Below are 20417 nucleotides of genomic sequence, written 5' to 3'. Positions count from 1 at the left end.
ATAAAAACATTTTAAAAATAGAACTATGTTAGAACTTAGGGGGGAAAGCTTTAAAGTTGAAATCTCCCACTAAATTTCATAATTTTAAACCATTTATTTTTAAAAATGTATTTTGGCTTATGTATTGATAGTGTTTCTCAAATTAGGGCCTATGGGCATTTTCTTGGGGTTGTGAATTTTTCATAGTAATTTGATTATAATATTTTTTCTTTTATAATGAGACTAATAGAAACATTCTGAATGATTTGAGTAAACCATGCAAAAAACACTGCCACACAGGTCCAATAAGTGAAGTTAAATTTGTACTTATGGTTGTGATGGCACCAAGTAGTGTTGTTTTATTTATTTAATCATTTATTCCTCACTTGAGGACATTTTTGCATTTATCTTCAAATAGAGAGGGAGGAAGAGAGGGAGAAAGAGAGAGAAACATCAATGCAAGAGAGACACATTGACTGCCAGCCACCCACATGACCCCAACTGGGGCCAGGGACAAACTGCGCCCAAACTGCAACCGAGGTATATGCCCTTAGCTAGAACCAAACCCAGGACCCCCTGGTCTGCGGGCTGACACTCCAACTGCTGAGCCAAACCTGCCAGGGCATATTTTAATCGTTCTGAATTAATTAAATAACAGAAGTTGACTGTGCACACATATATTCATTTATACTGAATGATTGTAAAATTATGTGATGGTGTACTTCAGAACAGAATACAAAGCTGTTCAAATAGAGTCAAATGATGAAAGAGAAGCACAGAATAAGTATAGACACACCAAATTTTTTTAAAAAGTACAGTGAGATCCTCATCCATACTGTGATGTTATTGTATTTCTGTGACATAATTTATCTGTAACATACATTAATGTCACTAATTTGAATTCTAGTTGTAGTTTTATTTGTGTTTAATTTGTATTTTTCCATTAATCTACACTTTATGAGTTTATGATAAACAATTCTGATTAATGGCACATTTTGTGAAACTTATAAGCAGATACACACATGTGAATTCATATGAGAATTCAATAACAATAGCCATAAGTATGAGGAGTTCATATCTTATTTTATTTTTATACATAAGCTGTTATTCTATACATAAAGAATTTATAAAAGTAAGTCAAAAGTGAAGATCAGCAAAAAATTTTTAAAGATCTATACATTATTCAAGCTTGAGAAACATTTATTTAATATGGTTATATAACATATAAAACAAATTATACAGTTATTTGATCAGTAAAGGCCCAATTCAAGTCCAGTTTTCTACATTAACTTTTCTTGATTTTCATTACAAAAATTAATTCTTCCCTCTTTTGAACCCTTTATAGCAATTGATGATTTTACTTTTATTTTTCTTAGTTGTCTACTTTTCTTATCTCTCCTATTACATGGTATGTTTTTTGAGGGAAAAAATGTAGGTGTGTTGCAATAAAGAACAGTGCTTTTTATAAAAAATAATTCAGAGAAGGCTGAATTACTTAGTGAATGAATAGAAGACTAAAAATGTCTTAGATGATTTACTACAGAAGAATGAAAGTGAACAAACAAGATTATTTCATAAGGCTCACATATAACAGAAAATTCTTCATTGTGCAGGAGGTGATGGTAGAAATATATTACAAGTGAAAGTATAACTATTAAATGCAACAAATTAAGTTATATAAGGTTATTTAGTCACTTATTATGGTCATCAAATATACAGCACAGGTGTAATGCCCTGTCCCTTATCTATGTCAATATCTTAAGTACTTCACATTACTCTTTTTTATTGGGTTCAGATAAAGTCTGGGAATCTTTCTTAATTAGTTGTTCAAACACTACCCATCATTTGGACAATGAACATAAATGAAAACTTTTTGTCATCAAAGGTCTAGTTTCTTGTCAATAAGAATGAGGGAATCTTTTGCAAAGGCTTTCTTAGAAAAAAAAAGAATGAGGGAAAAAGTGGTATTGGTTCAAGGAATAGTTCAAATCCTGTTTGGTCTTCTTCATGTATTCCATTGTTACTGTACTATAATGTCTGTATTGGAATTCTGCCTCTTGCTTCAGGTCTCATTACTGAAATCTGGCAGTTTTAGACTTTTCATTTTCACCTTGGAAATGACTATATTGAAGTTTGTTATTTTTCTACCTGAATTTCTATATTTTTGTCTACTCTCATGGGATGAGTGTTTTTCTACTCTCATTGTAATTCAGAAAGGGTGATCTTAAATCCTCTTTAACACAATTTTCCTCTTTCTACTAATATTGAATTGAAAATTGATGACCTAGAAACATGGTCATCAAGTTATTTTCTTTGGGACATTATTAAATATTTTTTGGCAATAGCAGTTCTATCCTTTAGGTTTTAATCAGAATTGTCCAATCATGTAGGTTAATTATACTTTAATTAGATTGTCAATTGACTCTGTAAGTGATATGTAATAGCATGGCTTCTAATTTTTTAGATACAGTGTGCAAGGTGCTTTCAGCAGAATACTTTTGAATAGATGAAGATTGGTTTAGAGAGGTATGTTGTTAAATAATTCAATGAACCAAGCTGAGAATATAAATTTGATGGACCAGATGTTTACTCTTATATAAAGAGGTACAAGATGGAATCTTGTTGCTTGTTGAGAATTTACCATTCACATTCCTTTTTTTTTTTTTTTTTTTCATGTCGGTCTTTTTCTCTGGCATCAGAATTCTGTCTAGTTTACTAGCTTCTTTTCTGAGTAAACTTCAGGAAATATTATGGTTCAATAACAAGTTCTGGTAAGGGATAACTGTGAACTTATCCCTATTGTCGTTTTTAAGAATTATTAAAGAGCACGAGTAGGTGAAACTAGAAAGAGTGATGATGCTCTGAAGAGAAGACTCTGTTAAATGTCCAGATTTTATATACAGAAGTCATGGTTTCTCTGGCTATGGGACAGGCTCCCAGAATTGGTCAGAAAGCCCACTGTGAAAATGAGGCAGAGCAAACAAACCAAAAAACAAAAGGAATAGTACAGTGTATCTCTGACTTTATAAGTTTTCTTTGTACTACTTAGATGCCAAGCATCTGAATAAAGAGTAGATAATTTATCATCTTAAGTAGATATAACTACAAACTCTGATAACTCTGAAATTTATGTTTTAAATTTACCTAATTTTTATTTGAACTGAACATTACTGAATATAAACAAGCAAGCAGACAGTGTAGCTTGGAAGAAAGATGGTACTTTTGCAACCAAACAAGAATAGATTTTAATTCCAGTTTTGCCACTTATTTATTAGCTGTCAGTCCTAGACAAGTAAAAATAAAATAAAAAATTGACCTTAGTTTCCTCGTTGTAAAACAGGAGTATATATCTGTCTTGTAGTGCTGTTTTCAGAATTAGAAATTATATTAGTGCCTATGTTAGATACTGATTTAATAGTGGACATTATCATTATGGTTTTTAATAATATATTGTCATTTATCCTTTATTCTCACTAATAACTAAATGTTATTTGAGTATATAGTAAATTTTATTGTTTATGTAGCTATCACTACATAATAAGTGTAAAGAAACTATAATACTGAATAGACATACAATTAGATATTTTAATTGTAATTTTCTTTCTTTCAGAATTACTTACTGTCATCTACCTTTCCAGAGTAAATGGCTCTATGTTGGAACAGAAAGAGGAAACACACATATTGTAAATATTGAATCTTTTATTCTTTCTGGATATGTTATCATGTGGAACAAGGCAATTGAACTGTAAGTTTGAACTTGAATATCATTTTATTGAGCTTAAATATTTCATCTGGTTATATAAACTATATCAAATTGCAGAGTTATTTAAAACATTATAGCTAATTTATGATTAATATGAGCAAAAAATTCAACCAAAATAATATGAAACCATAAAGGCTTTTAAAAATAGATATTACAATATTAACATATGCTACTTTTAGACTTTCTAAATACTATAAGTAATTAAGGGGATGTATGCAAAATTTGATGATAAAATAGTAATTCTAAAAGTTATTCATGCTTCTTTATAGTCAACCTTAGTATAGTCACTTTCATTGATAATGGCAAGTGGATTGTGGCCACATTTAGTTTTATGTAAAAGTATTCATGATCAATTCACATACAGGGTGGGCCAAAAGTAGGTTTATAGTTGTTAGTACACAAAACAAAGTTTATTCTTGTATTGCTATTTATTAATTACCGTATTATTTTCCATATGAACAGCTATAAACCTACTTTTGCTCCATCCTGTACTTTTTAAAAAAAATCCTCACCAGAGGACATGTATTGATTTTTAGAGAGACAGGAAGGGAGACAGAGAAGGGGGGGCAGGAGAGAGAGAGAGAGAGAGAGAAACATCCATGTGAGAGAGAAACATCAATCCGTTGCCTTCTGAATGCTCCCCAATTGGGCATCGAACCTGCAACCTAGGTATGTGCCCTGACCAGGAATCAGCCTGCAACCTTTTAGTGTACAGGACAGTGCTCCAACTGACTGAGCCAACCAACTGAGCCAGATGCTCCAACAAGCTGAGCAATGCCACCCAGTAATTTTTAATGTTGGAGCTTATTATTTTTTTGCCACATTAACATATTGTTCTGGGTTCAAAGAAGAATCTATTAATATTTTTATGCTGTGATATAAATAGTTATTTGGGTATGTGGTTGATGGCAATCACCACTTTGACTTGACAGTGATATTTACAATTCTGCCCATGTAAAATGTGAAATCCCCATGTGAAATTTCATAGAATTCCAAGCCATCTATTTGTTGTATATACACCGATAATTTTCCTGGTTAATCAGAAAAATAATTTTTCTTTAATTAATGTTTATGCTTTATATATATTAGTTCCTTAATAAGATAAGTTTTGACTTGAGGCTGGCTCATTCTCTCATATTAGAATGAATGTACTCAGGGTTGGGCAAAGGGAGGTTTACCGTTGAAGTACACAAAACGGAGTTTATTCTTATATTATTATTTATTAATTATTGTATTAATGAGACCAGAATTTACATTCTCATTGAAACCATGAGAATCGATGAGATTGTGTATGAAGAGTGTATAGAAAAGTGGTAGCAAACTGGTAGACCGTGAACCAATTCACAGATACGTTTTGTTTGGCCATCAACGTATTTCAATGTTATCTGAATTATTAGTTTCTAATATTTAAAAATTGGTAGAGTAGAAATAAAAATTCAGCTTTTCATGAAAAACATTCATAATGAGACAATCCTAGTCTAGCATTGTTGCATGGCCATCAGTAACCAACTGGAGAAATGAGTAACAGCTATCTTTTAGTAAGTGGGTAATGTGCTATCCAGTTTAGCACAGTTCTTATTTAGCCTATATAACTCATTTGCAATACCTGCCTGGCTCCTGTGGGCCCTTGAATTCATGACCACATTTAATATGGGAGTAGATGGCAGTCTAGGACAGAATAGAATCCAAAGAATACCAATATTTAAGATATAGAAACAGAAAGTCCACAAAGAAAACTATCAAGAACCATTGTGGTGAGTAGGAGGAAGAGAAATAAATAGGAATACTTAGAGATATTTCTGGGCTATTACATGAATTTAAGTTTATTGCTAATTCTATCTAAAGTAATTTTTGTAGGATTTACAGAATCTGGAGTATATAGATGCTTTTTTTTTCACTTTTAAAGTCAGTTTCTAATGGCCATAAGTTTTGTAGGAATGCTTTGTGGTTTTTTGAAGTTTAATATTAGGGAAAAGGTCAGAAAAAATATATCAAAAAGTCAATCATTATGTCTAGGCAGTGAAATAATGAGAATTTTTGCCTTCTAACCTTTGGTATTTTCTAAGTTTTATTTTATTTTTTACAATAAATTATATTTCTTCTCTAGTTAGAAAAAGTCATTACAAATAGGGGAAAATTAATGGTAGGTTATTTTCTGAATTTGTGTGTTTTATAGAGTCTGGGACTCTAAATGGAAATCTTGCAAATGGTGTAACTAGTGATTCTTAAAAGTATATTTTAGTGATTTCCTTAATTTGGACAATAAAAAAGAATTCTATGGATCAATAATTTTGGAAAATATTGAAGATTTGCAATGCTCATTTGCATATTATAGCCCTAAGAAGTTCTATAGAAGAAGAAAATATTTAACTTTAATTCAGTGTTTCCCCAACTTTTTTTGATATGAAACACTCTTTATGTGAAACACCTTATATATTCATTAGTTTATCATGGATACACTTATATATTCATTAGTTTATCATGGATTACACTTTGGTATTTGTTGCTCCAATCAAACCAAAGAGAGAGATAGGGGTTTGTGGTTTGTTGCATATTATTAGTTCCTAAAGGATAATTGAAGGACATTGCCCCTATCAGAGTCATTTATACTATAATAAAACACTGCATTTATGTGTAAATGATATAGCTGCTAAATGCTCTGTAAAGTTTTTATAAAGCCCTGTTTTGTTTTTTTCTTCCTGCATATACTCTAGAATGCAAATAGTAACTCTGATTTTCAGTTATTCCAATGGTTTACAACAATCATGATACATACTACTTGTTGAGTACTCACTATGTTTTGGCGTTCTATTGGGTGCTATATGTATATTCTGATCCTTGCAATTATTTAGTGGGGTTAGTACTACTATCTCCATTTTTAGATGAGAAAATTTAGGGCCAAACCACTAACAAAATATCTAGTAAATTTGTATTTATTCCTTTGAGTGACTCTGGGGAGTCAGTATATGGGGAACCTGGAATTACTTAATTTGTCACTTTTCTCTGTCTGATTCCAAACAGTTTCAAAAATTTAAACATTTATTGTTTTGTACAGAATCTTTGATGATTTTCATGTGTTGTTAAGAAATGAATTATAGCTATGTCAGTATAAATATAACTAATCTGGCACACTTAGGTCATTGAAGAAAGAATGTGGAAAATTGAGCAATAATAAATCTATGGTCATATCGGATTATGTCATTTTTAACCATGACATAATCATATTCAACAATGATAAGTTAAAGTAGGAAATATAAAAGAAGCATGTCAGATATCAGAGTAAAATAAATTTAAAGTAATATTGACAGAGTAGAAAACTTTTTAACAATATGCTCTTAGACTCATAATGTTCTGTTATTGATTACCCTAGATAGCTAGATAAATGAGACATAACCAACAAACTTGGTTTTCCTAGTTTGTCAGTTTTCTGTATTGCTAGCAAAGTCAGAGATTTTATGTCACAAGGAAATTTAAAATCAGGTATGCACTTTGCAACTTGGTTGAAACAGGTTTACAGCATCAGTCTTGTGGCTGTGTAAGTTGGCCTTTGTATAAGCAAAAGTTTAGTTTCAAATTTTCAGAGGCCTAGATTTGGCAACAAATACATAAAATAATAAAAAAATCCCATTGTGTGGATTTATGTTCTTAAACCTGATTTTTAAAAAATCACACCTACTTTAATAGAGTTAGTAGGAGAGAGAAAAGTAATCTAAAAAACAAAACAAAACAAAAAAAACCCCCAAAACTCAAATAAAATTAGGCTAAACCCAAGAATATTGGGGGTATATTCCAGTATAGTCTTAAATTTTTTTTCAGTCTCTAACGGTAAGGTGTTTTAATATTTATTTTTTTAATTACTGTTTTAAATTGATTTAACAGATCCACAAAGACTCATCCAGGTCCAGTTGTACATTTAAGTGATAGCCCAAGAGATGAAGGGAAAGTGAGTATTACAATACCGTTATTCTTGCATTTATTTTCCTCATTTTTGAATAAAGGTATTTCTTACTATTATTTAATACCTAACATCTCTAGCATAGTTCATGTCATTCAATGTAACTTAAAATTAAAATATGTTGATTCAAATGTTTAATAAACTAAAAATGACAGAGGTTTCATCAGAGAAGTGAACAATATAACAGAATAAAATAACTGATTGTAAACAGATAAAGAGAGAATTAGTGACTTGGAAGATAGAATAGCTAGACTAAAGCATGGTGAGATAAAAGCATAAAAAGCATTTGGGATACAGTAAAAATGTGTAATGTATGTGTAATTAGAGTCACAGAAAAACAGAGATAATGTGATAGCAACAGTATATGAAGAGTGAGTGAATGATAATTTCCTAAAACTAATGACAGATATTGAAATCCAAGATGTACTATAGTCACAAAACATTTTGAACTTACCAAAATGTGAAGTTCACCTAGGCATATCAAAGACAAAGAGAAAAGTCTTAGAGAAAAACAAAAAAGCTGTAAGACTAACAGCAGACATCTCAACAGAAAAATGGGAAATGATGACATTTGAGTGATAATATCAAGGTTCTGGGGGGGGAAAAGCAACTGCTTACACAGAATTCTGTACTCTACAAAAAAAATCCTTAAAATTATTGCAACTTAACACAATTTGCAAGAATTCATTAATAGAAAATATACTCTAGTTAAAAAAAAACTAAAGGAATTCTCTAAGGAAATGAAATTGATCCATTTTAAAAGAACAGAGAAAGAGGAGTAAAGAACAACAAATATGGATAAATGTAAGGGACTATTTGATACAAATAATAGCAATGACTTCTAGGAGTGTAACATAGAGAATTAAAATACAAGTTAAAAATAGGTCAAAAGTTGGTATGAAAACCAATAAAGTTCTAAGGTCCTTATAACTTCCAGAAAGTAGAACAAATACTAATTTACATTATAGTTTGTTGAGTCATTGAAACATTTTGTGTTCTTGTGGTAACACTAAAAGAATAAAAATATCTGTTTAATTGATAAGTTAATAGAGTGTGACACTGGGATAATAAATAATTATTAACCCAAAAGGAACCAGTAACATTAAACAAATGGTACTAATATAAAAGAGGTAGATTTGTTCTAAAGTATGTCAGCAATTAAATTCAATGTAAACAGATTAAATCGGCTAAAGGACAATAATTTGCAGATGTGTCAAAACAACATGTTGTTACAAGAGACACACTTTAAAATTAAGGATATAGAAAAATTTAATATAAAAGGATGGGAAAAGATATATCATGGAAACCCTAAGCAAAGAAAACTAGTGTAGCTATACTAATAGACGAAGTAGATGTCTTAGTCAGTTTTGGCTGCTATAACAAGAAATACCATAGACTGGATGGCTTAAACAACAAACATCTATATCTTATAGTTTTGGAGGCTTGATAGTCGAATATCACGGCCCCAACAGATTTGATATCTGTTGAGGGCCTCATTTCTAGATGGCTGTCTTCTCATTGTGTCCTCAGAAGACAAGAGAGTTGTTGAGTCCTTTTTATAAGATGACTAATCCCATTTATAAGGGTTTCACTCTCATGAAACCTTCCAAAGGTACCACTTCCTAATTCATCACATTCAGAGTTAAGATTTCAACATATGAATTTTAAGAGGACACAAACATTTTTATAGTCAGTCCATAAAAGGAGACCTAAAAGCAAGAACTTTTTCTAAGGGGAAGATTTTGTAATAGTTAATTGAGTAGGAGAAGTAATAATCCTCAATTTGTATATGTTTAATAATATAGCTTCATATTGTATAGGTAGTGCTTGCTTTGCATGGTAACCATGTTAACTGAAACATGCATATCTGAACCATGTTTTTGTTTTTCATGATTCCTTGGTTTGTGTGTGTAATTTGAAAGAATTAAGAAAAAAAGCAAATTTGACAAAACTAAAATGAAAAGTACCCAAGCCCACGATTGTAGTTGGAGATACACCTCCCTGAGTCACTGAAAGCATAAAAAAAAAAAAAAAAAGAAATATTTAGTGAGGACAAAGAAAATTTGAACAACATGATTAACTAATTCAACCTAGTTGACATGTATAGTACATTATACCCAATACTTGCGCACTACACATTATTTTTTAAGTGTACCTGGAGTATTTACTGAAGTTATACATTTGTTGATCCATAAAACATGTTTCAACAAATTTAGAGGATTAAAATAATACACAATATATTCTGTTAACCACAGGATAATTTAGCAAAATTATCAATCAAAGATAAATAAGAAATCTCTTAACTGCTTAAATAATTAAGCAGTATACTTCTGAATAACTTATATGTCAAAGAAATCAGTGTTGAATTGGAATATATATATATATATTTTTTTTTTTCTTTTATCCTCACCCGAGGATATTTTCCATTTTTTGTACAGATAGAGTGGGAGGGAGAGAGAGGAAGGAAAGAGAGAGAGAAACATCAACGCGAAGGGACACATCGAGTGGCTGCCACCCGCACGACCAACCAGGGCCAGGGACAAACTGCAACCGACGCACGTGCCCTTAGCGGGAACCGAACCCGGGTCTCTCCGGACCGCAGGCCGACGCTCTAACCGCTGAGCCAAACTGGCCAGGGCTTGAATTGGAATATATTTTAAATCATAATAGAAATGTGATATATCAAAACTCGTGGATAATAGCTAAAGCTGTGCTTAGAGGAAAATGTATAGATTTTATTGCATTTATTAAAAAGTGAAGAAAGGCTGAAAATCAATTATCTTAGTGTGAAAGTTGAAATATATTGAATTAAACTAAAAGAAAGTAGAAGAAAGATAATAACAAAGATGGGATGGTTAATTTTACATGCTAAAACAATTGAGTCACGGGGTACCCAGAGATTGAGTCATGGGGCCCCCAAATATTCTGGATTTTTTGTCACAGTGTTTTTTGAATGAAATTAACATTTAAATCAGTAGTCTGAGTAAAGCAGATTGGCCTCCCTAATGTGGGTGGGCCTCATCCTCTCAGTTGCCTGAATAAAGAAGGCTCACCCTCCTCTAAGGAAAGAGAATTCCTCCTGCTTTACTGCTTTCTAACTGGGACATCAGCTCTTCCTGGATCTCAAGCCTGCTGTCCTTCAGATTGGAATTATACCATCAGTTCTCCTGGTCCTCAGGCCTTCAGACTCAAATGGAACTATGCCACTGGCTTTCTGAGTCTCCAGTTTGCCAACTCACCCTGGAGATCTTGGGACTTTTCCGCCTCCATAATCATGTGAGCCAATTCCTTATAATGATCTCTTTCTATATATACATCCTACAAGTTCTATTTATCTGGAAAACTGACTAATACAAAATATGAGGGCAGAAATTATAATAAATAGAAAACAAAAATGTAGTACATTAGCAGAATCAAAAGTTGGTTTTATGAAAACACAATAAAATCAATGCATTTCTAGCAAGCTGATCAAGAATTTAAGGAAAAAAAGTACAAAGGAGCACAACCAATTTGTGTTCATCTCAGGAATAAAAGATTGTTTTAACTTTTCAATGTAATTTTCATATTAATAGGAATAAAGAGAAAAAATGACAATGAAAAGATACATAAGAAGCATTTGATAAAATTCAACTTTCTTCATGATAAATAAAAATATCTTGTAACATTAGGAAAAGAGAAGAACTTAATATGAACTTTGCTAATTTACCCCAAACTATGAAAATATCCTCCTTAATGATGAATTAATGTTTTCCTCCTGCAATAAGAAATGAGATAAAACTGCCAACTATGTACGTCTTTTATTTAACATTGGACAGTTATTGACAATATTAGTTGTTGAAGAAGGTGAAAAGGAATTAGGGCTCTCATATGAAGCGTTTGGAAATGAAAACTGATAACGGTTAATTTGTAAAACTGCTTGGCAGTATTGATTAAAGTTAAATGTACTCTTACCCCATGGATAAGTATGGATATGTATATATCTGACAGAAATGTATATATGTGTTCTCCAAAAGACATATATAGCCCTGGCCAGTTTGAGTCAGCGGTTAGAGCATCGGCCTGCAGTCCAGAGAGACCTGAGTTCGATTCCTGCTAAGGGCATGTGCCTCTATTGTCCCCAGCCCTGGTTGGTCGTATGGGTGGCACCCACTCAATGTGTCCCTTTCACGTCGATGTTTCTCTCTCTCTCTCTTTTCCTCTCTCCCTCCTGCTCTGTCTGAACAAAGAATGGAAAAAAACGTCCTCGAGTGAGGATTAAAAAAAACAAAAACAAAACATATACAAGTTTGTTCATAACAACATTTATATTACTTGTAAAATGGATAGATTGTGGTGGTATCATACCCAAACAATGGATTATTATAGTAATGAAAGTAAATGGGATGGTAGCCAGACTTCTGGGGATGATCACTTTGTAGTGTATACAGATGTTGAATTATTCTTGAAACTTAATTTTTAAAAAGAAGAAAGTGAATGAACTACCACTACAGATACCATGAAATAGGATCCAAACAAAGAATATATATGGTATAGTTCCACTTATATAAAATTCAAAAACAGATAATAGTAACCTATAGTGTTCTAGAAGTCAGGATAGTAGTTACCTTTAGAGAAAGAGGATGAGGATACTGACTGGGTAAGAGTGTGAAGTAGGCTTCTGAATGTCTTGTATTGTTTTTCTTCTATTGCTTTTCTATTGTGTTTCTTGACCTAGACAGTAGTTTCTTGAGTATGTTTACTTCATCATAATTCATTAAAGACACATCTATAATTGGTGTACTTTTCTCCATACTTTAATAAAAATATTTATTAAAAAATTGAACACTTATTACCAACAAAATTAATTTATAAAATGATTAATTCATGCTTCTTTAAATATATATATTTAATATAAATATAAATAAATATTTTATATATATATATATATATATATATATATATATATATATATTCCAGAACCTCATTTAGGCATTGGCACTAAAGTCAGGAAGAAAGCAAAGATGCTTACCCTCTCCACTATTTTTAATGCTGTAGGATTTTTAGTAATGTAGTTAGACACATACCAAAAAAAAAGAAATAAAAATTGGAAAGGAAGAAGTAAAACAGTCTCTCTTTTAGTTTATATGATAATATACCTAGAATGCCTATAAAAATCAACATTAAAATGAATACAAACAGTAAAGAATTTACAGAGTAGCTTACTAAAATCCATCCACAGAAACAATACAAGAGACAATGAAGAGAAGATCCCATATAAAATAGCAACAAAAAATTCAAAATAATTAGCTATAAAATTAACAACAGAATCTATGTATGGAAGACTTTCCAACTTCCTTAAAGATATAAAAGTGTTCTTGAATAAGTGAAAGATATTCTTTGCTCTTGCATAAGATGACTCATTTTCTTTTTCCTAAAGTTTGGTATATAAAAATTGTTTTTCTAAAGTTAAATGATTATATCAGTAAACAATTAAAATTTTCTTTTCATACATGTTTATGAAACTGTAGATTTCTCCATTGACAAATATTCATCTGTATCCCACAGTTTTCAATATGAGGTATTTTTGTTTAATTTCATATATTCTATTATGATTTCTTCTTTACCATTAATTATTTAGGAGTATATTTTTAGTTTCCAAAATATTTTTGTCAGTGACTTCTAATTTTTTCTCACTATTGTTAAGGAACATAGTATCTATGATTTTTATTCTTTGGGGTTTAATAATTAATTTAACATATATTTATCAAATCTATTTTCTTCAAGTAGTGTTCAAGGTTCTGATGAAATAGTCACTCTACTTCTGTGCCTTTATGCTACATACATTCTGGGATATATATATATATATATATATATATATATATATATTCCTCACCTGAGGATATTCTTCTACTTTTCATTCAGATAAAGTGAGAGGGAGAGAGAGAGAGAGAGAGAGAGAGAGAGAAATATCGACATGTATTCTAATCTTGCATAATTATCTCAATAATTTATGACATTTTGAGGTTCAGTATTTTATATATATATATTTTTAATTATATTTATTAGTTTATTTTTGTTACAGATGTTTCTTTTTTTCCCCCATTGACACCCTCATCCCCATCCCCCTAACCCCTTCCCCAGCTTTGTTGTCTATGTCCATTGGTTATGCATACATGCATATAAGTTCTGTGGTTTATCTCTTCCCCCGCAACATCCTCTCTTCTGGGGTTTGTCAGTCTGTACCCTACCTCTATGTCTCTGGGTGAATTTTCTTCATCAGTTTGTTTAGTTCATTATGTTCTACAAATAAGTGACATCATGTGATATTTGTCTTTCTATGCTTGGCTTGTTTTGCTGAGCATGATACTCTCCAGGTCCTTCCATGTCATCTCAAATGATAAGAGATCTTTCTTTTTTATAGCTGCATAGTATTCTATTGTGTACATGTACCACAGCTTTTTTATCTACTCATCTACTGATGGACATATGGGTTGTTTCCAGATGTTAGCTATTGTAAATAGTGCTGCTATGAACATAGGGATACATATATTTTTTCTGATAGGTGTTTCAGGTTTCTTAGGGTATATTCCTAGAAGTGGGATCCCTAGGTCAAATGGCAGTTCAATTTTTAACTTTTTGAGGTAACACCATAGTGTTTTCCATAGTGGCTGCACTGGTTTGCATTCCCACCAGCAGTGTACTAGAGTCCCCTTCTCTCCACACTCTTGCCAACACTTGTTGTTTGATGATTTGTTGATGGCGGCCATTCTGACAGGTGTGAAGTGATACCTCATAGTTATTTTAATTTTCATCTCTCTGATGATTAGTGATATTGAGCATTTTTTCATGTGTCTCTTGGCCATTTGTATGTCCTGTTTGGAGAGGTGTCTATTTAGATCCTCTACCCATTTTTTTTTTTTTTTATCCTCACCCGAGGACATTTTTCCATTTTTTGTTCAGCTAGAGCGGGAAGGAGAGAGAGGAAGAGAGAGAGAGAGAAACATCAATGTGAAGGGACACATCGAGTGGCTGCCACCCGCACGACCAACCAGGGCCGGGGACAAACTGCAACCGAGGTACATGCCCTTAGCGGGAACCGAACCCGGGTCTCTCTGGACCACAGGCCGACGCTTTAACCGCTGAGCCAAACTGGCCAGGGCTCCTCTACCCATTTTTTAATTGTTTTTTTTTTGTCTTCCTTTTGTTGAGTTGTATGAGTACTCTATATATTTTGGAAATTAACCCCTTATCTGATATATCATTCACAACTATGCTCTCCCATACAGTGGGTTGTCTTTCCAATTTGATGATTATATCTTTTGCTGTGCAGAAGCTTTTGAGTTTGATGTAGTCCCATGTGTTCATTTTTTCCTTTGTTTCTGTTGCCTTAGGTGATGTATCGGTGAAAATTCTGTTGCGTATGATGTCCGAAATTTTGTTGCCTACATTTTTTTCTGAAATTTTTATGGATTCAAGGGTCACATTTAAGTCATTTATACATTTTGAGTTTATTTTTGTGTATGGTGTAAGTCGATGGTCTAGTTTAATGTTTTTGCATATAGCTGTCCAATTTTCCCAACACATTTTATTAAAGAGGCTGTCTTTAATCCATTGTATGCTCTTGCCTCCTTTGCCAAATATTAACTGAGCATATTGCCTTGGGTCCATTTCTGGGTTCTCTGTTCTGTTCCACTGGTCAATATGCCTGTTCTTGTGCCACTACCAGGCTGTTTTGATTATAGTAACTTTGTAGTATTACCTGATATCTGGTATTGTGATCCTACCTACTTTATTCTTTTTCAAGATTGCTGTGGCTATTTGGGGTCTTTTTTGGTTCCATATGAACTTTTGAAGTATTTGTTCTAGTTCTGTGAAATATGTCATTAGTATTTTGATGGGCACTGCATTGAATCTATAGATTGCTTTGGGTAGTATGGACATTTTAATTATGTTAATTCTTCCAATCCATGAACAAGGTATGTGCTTCCACTTATTTATATCTTCTTCTATTTTTTTTTCAATGTCTTGTAGCTTTCTGCAAATAGGTCCTTTACTTCTGTGGTTAAGTTTATTCCTAGGTATTTAATTTTTTTGCCGTGATGGTAAATGGGATTGTGTTTTCAGTTTCTCTTTCTGTGAGTTCATCATTGGTGTATAAAAATGCCATCAATTTCTTCACGTTAATTTTGTATCCTGCTCCTTGGCCAAATTCATTTATTAAGTCTAGTAGATTTTTGATGGAGTCTTGAGGGTTTTATATGTATAATATCATGTCATCTGCAAATAATGACAGTTTCACTTCCTCCTTTCCAATTTGGATCCCTTTTATTTTTTCTTCATGTCAGTACTATGTTAAATAAGACTGGCAAAAGTGGGCATCCCTGTCTTTTTCCTGTTCTTAAGGGAAATGCTTTTAGTTTTTGCCCATTGAGTGTGATGTTGGCTGTAGGTCTTTCATATATGGACTTTGTTATGTCTAGATATGATCCCTCTATTCCCACATTGCTCAGCGTTTTTATCAGAAATGGATGCTGGATTTTGTCGAAGGCTTTTTCAGTATCCATTTATATGACCATGTGTTTTTTATTCTTTTTTTTTTTTTATCCTCACCCGAGGATATTTTTCCATTTCTTGTACAGATAGAGTGGGAGGGAGAGAGAGAGAGAAACATCGACGTGAAGGGACACATCGAGTGGCTGCCACCCGCACGACCAACCAGGGCCGGGGACAAACTGCAACCGAAGTACGTGCCCTTAGCGGGAACCGAACCCGGGTCTCTCCGGACCGCAGGCCGACGCTCTAACCGCTGAGCCAAACCGGCCAGGGCTGTTTTTTATTCTTCATTTTGTTTATGTGGTGTATCACATTTATTGATTTGCGAATATTGTACCAGCTTTGCATCCCTGGGATGAATCCCACTTGGTCATAGTGAATACTTTTTTTGATGTATTGCTGGATCCGATTTGCTAGTATTTTGTGAAGGATTTTGGCACTTATGTTCATCAGGGATATTGGCCTGTAGTTTTCTTTCGTTGTAGTGTCTTTTTCTGTTTTTGGAATTAGAATTATGCTGGCTTCATAAAACGAGTTTGGAAGTCTTCCTTCTTCTTGAATTTTTTGAAATAGTTTGAGGAGAATGGGTGTTAGTTCTTATTTGAATGTTCGGTAAAACTCCCCCGTGAGGCCATCCGGGCCTGGGCTTTTGTTTGTTGGGAGAGTCTTGATTACATCTTCAATTTCTTTAGTTGTTATTGGTCTGTTCAAGTTTTCTATCTCTTTCGGGAATAGTTTTGTGAGACTGTGTTTTTCTAGAAATTTGTCCATTTTGTTTAGATTTTCGAATTTGTTGCCATATAATTGTTCATAGTATTTGTTAATGATCTTTTGTGTTTCTGTGGTGTCAGTTATTTATCCTCTTTCATTTCTGATTTTGTGTATTTGGGTTCTCTGTCTTTGTTTCTTGCTGGGTCTAGCTAAGGATCCATCAATCTTGTTTATCTTTTTGAAAAACTAGCTCTTCCTTTCATTGATCCTTGGAATTTTTTTTTTTTTTTTGGTCTCTGTGTCATTTATTTATGCTCTGATATTTACTGTTTCCTTTCTTCTACTTGCTCTGGGGTTTTCTTTTTGTTTGCTTTCTAGTTCTTTAAGTTGTGAGGTTAGATCATCTATTAGAATTTTTTCTTGTTTCTTGAGGTAGGCCTATAGTGCTATGAACTTCCCTCTTAGAATTGCTTTCGCTGCATCCCATAGATTTTGTGTTGTTGTGTGTTCATTTTCATTGGTTTCCAGGAAGTTTTTGATTTCTTCCTTGATCTCCTCAGTAACCCATGCATTGTTTAATAACATGCTATTTAGCCTCTTTGTGTTCCAATGTCTTTGCATGTTCTTGTTGCAGTTGATTTCTAGTTTCATGCCAATGTGATCTGAAAAGATGCTTGATATGATTTCAGTCTTTTTGAACTTGTAGAGGCTTAGTTTGTGTCCTGACATGTGGTCTGTCTTTGAGAATGTCCAAAGTGCAATTGAGAAGAATGTGAATTCTCTAGTTTTGGGGTATAATTCTCTGTAAATATCTATTAAATCCATTTGGTCGAGTGCTTCATTTAGAGTCTCTGTTTCTTTGCTAATTTTTTTTCTAGAGGATCTATCAAGTGATGTCAGCAGCGTGTTGAAGTCACCTGCTATGATTGTATTGCTATCGATTTCTTCTTTGAAGTCCTCCAGAAGATTTTTAATGTATGTTGGTGCTCCTATATTGGGTGTATATATGTTTACCAAGGTTATATCTTCCTGTTGGATAAGTCCTTTTTTTTTTTTATCCTCACCCGAGGATATTTTTCCATTTTTTGTACAGATAGAGTGGGAGGGAGAGAGAGGAAGGGAGAGAGAGAGAGAAACATCGACGTGAAGGGACACATCGAGTGGCTGCCACCCGCACAACCAACCAGGGCCGGGGACAAACTGCAACCGAAGTACGTGCCCTTAGCGGGAACCGAACCCGGTCTCTCCGGACCGCAGGCGGACACTCTAACCGCTAAGCCAAACTGGCCAGGGCTGGATAAGTCCTTTTAATATTATGTAGTCGCCTTCTTTGTCTCTAATTATGGACTTCATTTTGAAATCTGTTTTATCAGGTATGAGTATTGCTACCCCAGCTTTTTTTTTTCTTTCTGTTTGCTTGGAAGATTTTTTTCCATCTCTTCACTTTCAAGCTATGTGACTCTTTTGTTTTTAGGTGGGTCTCCTGTAAACAACATATATGAGTCATGCTTTGTTATCCATCAGCTATTCTGTGTCTTTTTATCAGAGCATTGAATCCATTTATGTTTAAGGTAATTATTGATATGTACTTATTTATTGCCATTTTTGTTTAGTGTGGTTATATCTTTTTTTCTATTTCTTCTACTAATTACAGCACTCCTTTTAACATTTTTTGCAGTGCTGGTTTGGTGGTATTCCCGTAGCCTTTTTTTTTTTTTTTTTTTTTTTTGTGTGTGTGTGTGTGTCTAGGAAGCTTTTTATTTGACCTTCTATTTTGAATGATATCCTTGCTGGGTAAAGTAGTCTTGGATTCAGATGTTTGTTTTTCATGACCTTCATTACTTCATGCCATTCCCTTCTGGCCTGTAGTGCTCCTGTTGAGAAGTCAGCTGAGCGCCTTATGGGGGTTCCTTTGTAGGTAACCTGTTGCTTATCTCTTGCTGCTTTTAGGATTCTCTCTTTGTCTTTAATTTTTGGCATTTTAATTACTATGTGTCTTGGTGTGGGCCTATTTGGATTCTCCTTACTTGGGGCTCTCTGTGCTTCTTGAACTTGAATGCCTTCTTCCTTCACCAAATTAGGGAAGTTTTTTGTCACTATTTCTTCAAATATATTCTCTAACACTTGCTCATTTTCTTCTTCTTCTGAGACTCCTATGATGCGAATATTATTACCTTTCTAATTGTCCCACACTTCTCTTAAGCTGTCTTCCTGTCTTTTAATTGATTTTTCCTTTTGGTTTTCTGATTAGTTGATTTTTTTTTTCTACCCTGTCTTCTAATTCACTTATCTAGTCCTCAGCTTCCTCTACTCTGTTGTTTAGTCCTTCCAGTGTGTTTTCTATTTTTGCTATGTCATTATTTATTTCTTCTTGGTGGTTTTTAATTTCCAGTTGGTTGATTTTCAATGTTTCTATGTCTTTGCTCATGGTGTTGCTGTCATTTCACATGCTGTTGAGCTTTCTCAGGATCATGGCTCTGAATTCTAGCTCTGTTAACTTGCTTTACTGCACTGCATTTATCTCATCTTCGGTAGAGGTCTCTTGGTCTTGCATTTGGCATTTGTTTCTTTGTTTCACCATTCTGGCTATCTCAGTGGGTTTTGGAGCCTGCCAAATTTTCCTTGTGGGTGTTGGCGTTCTGCTGTTTGTGGCTCCCTCTACTGGGTTTGGATGAGCATGAGAGGACCCACATTAAACACCACTGTCAAGTCTTACTTTCCTGGGTAGAGTTGCAAGCCTAGGAATGGTTCAGTTATTCTCTTGCTTTTTGACTTGATGCTATTAGTTGCAGTTACTTGAAGAGCCTTGAGTTCTCAGTTTAATGAAAAACTCCTTCAGGTGTTCAGCATAAGGGTATTTACTGAGGGTGGGGCAGATGCTGGTTGTTAATGGGCCTCAATTTGCATTTCAATGGTCCACCAGGAAGAGTTGAATCTCCGAGAGAGGGGCCACCACCTCTCCCCAGAGCCCTGGGAATTCGTAAGATTAGTTCTGTGTGGCCGCAACTCAGCAAAAGCTCTGAGCACCCTCCAAATCCTGAGTTCCCCACACAGTTCCAGTCCAGTCTGCCCTCCCTCTGCCGGACCCCAGGGTGAGTGGCTCTGGCTCTTTTAGCGCTCTGTCCTGGCTCTGTTCTGTTGAGCTTCTTGGGAGTTTAACCCTGAGAGTGTTGCTCACAGCTCAGACCACTGCTGTCTATGGGCTCCCAGGCCCCCTCTCGCACCTCCACTGACCTACTAGGATCGATTCAGCATCCCTGGTTATGTGGTCCTCGCAAGCTGCTTTTCTGTTGCCGCTTCCAGACGATTTGTCTCTATTTTAGTTGTAATTCCAGTTTGGTCCCGGGAGATGGTCTGTGTAGCTTCCATTCACTCTGTTGCCATTTTGGAATCTCAGCATTTTAGAATACTATTTTAAATCCTTGGCTTAGATTAAGAAAGGTATATTATTCATTTTCTTGCTTAAGTCATATTCTT

The 20417-nt window shown here is 33.8% G+C and overlaps 1 protein-coding gene across 1 annotated transcript in view; it reads left to right on the top strand.

Annotated features, from left to right (window-relative positions):
• Positions 1-20417, top strand: part of STXBP5L (syntaxin binding protein 5 like) — a 304365-nt gene that overhangs the window by 61809 nt on the left and 222139 nt on the right. Inside the window, exons 6-7 of the mRNA XM_036243664.1 lie at positions 3590-3724; positions 7622-7685. Of these exons, the coding sequence (XP_036099557.1) occupies positions 3590-3724; positions 7622-7685 (199 nt within the window). The remainder of the gene's footprint in view (positions 1-3589; positions 3725-7621; positions 7686-20417) is intronic.

The sequence above is a fragment of the Molossus molossus genome, unplaced genomic scaffold (assembly GCF_014108415.1).
Source record: "Molossus molossus isolate mMolMol1 unplaced genomic scaffold, mMolMol1.p scaffold_m16_p_5, whole genome shotgun sequence".
Taxonomy (NCBI): Eukaryota; Metazoa; Chordata; class Mammalia; order Chiroptera; family Molossidae; genus Molossus; species Molossus molossus.
Note: the sequence above shows the minus strand (reverse complement) of the source record. Positions and strands in the feature narration are given on the sequence as shown.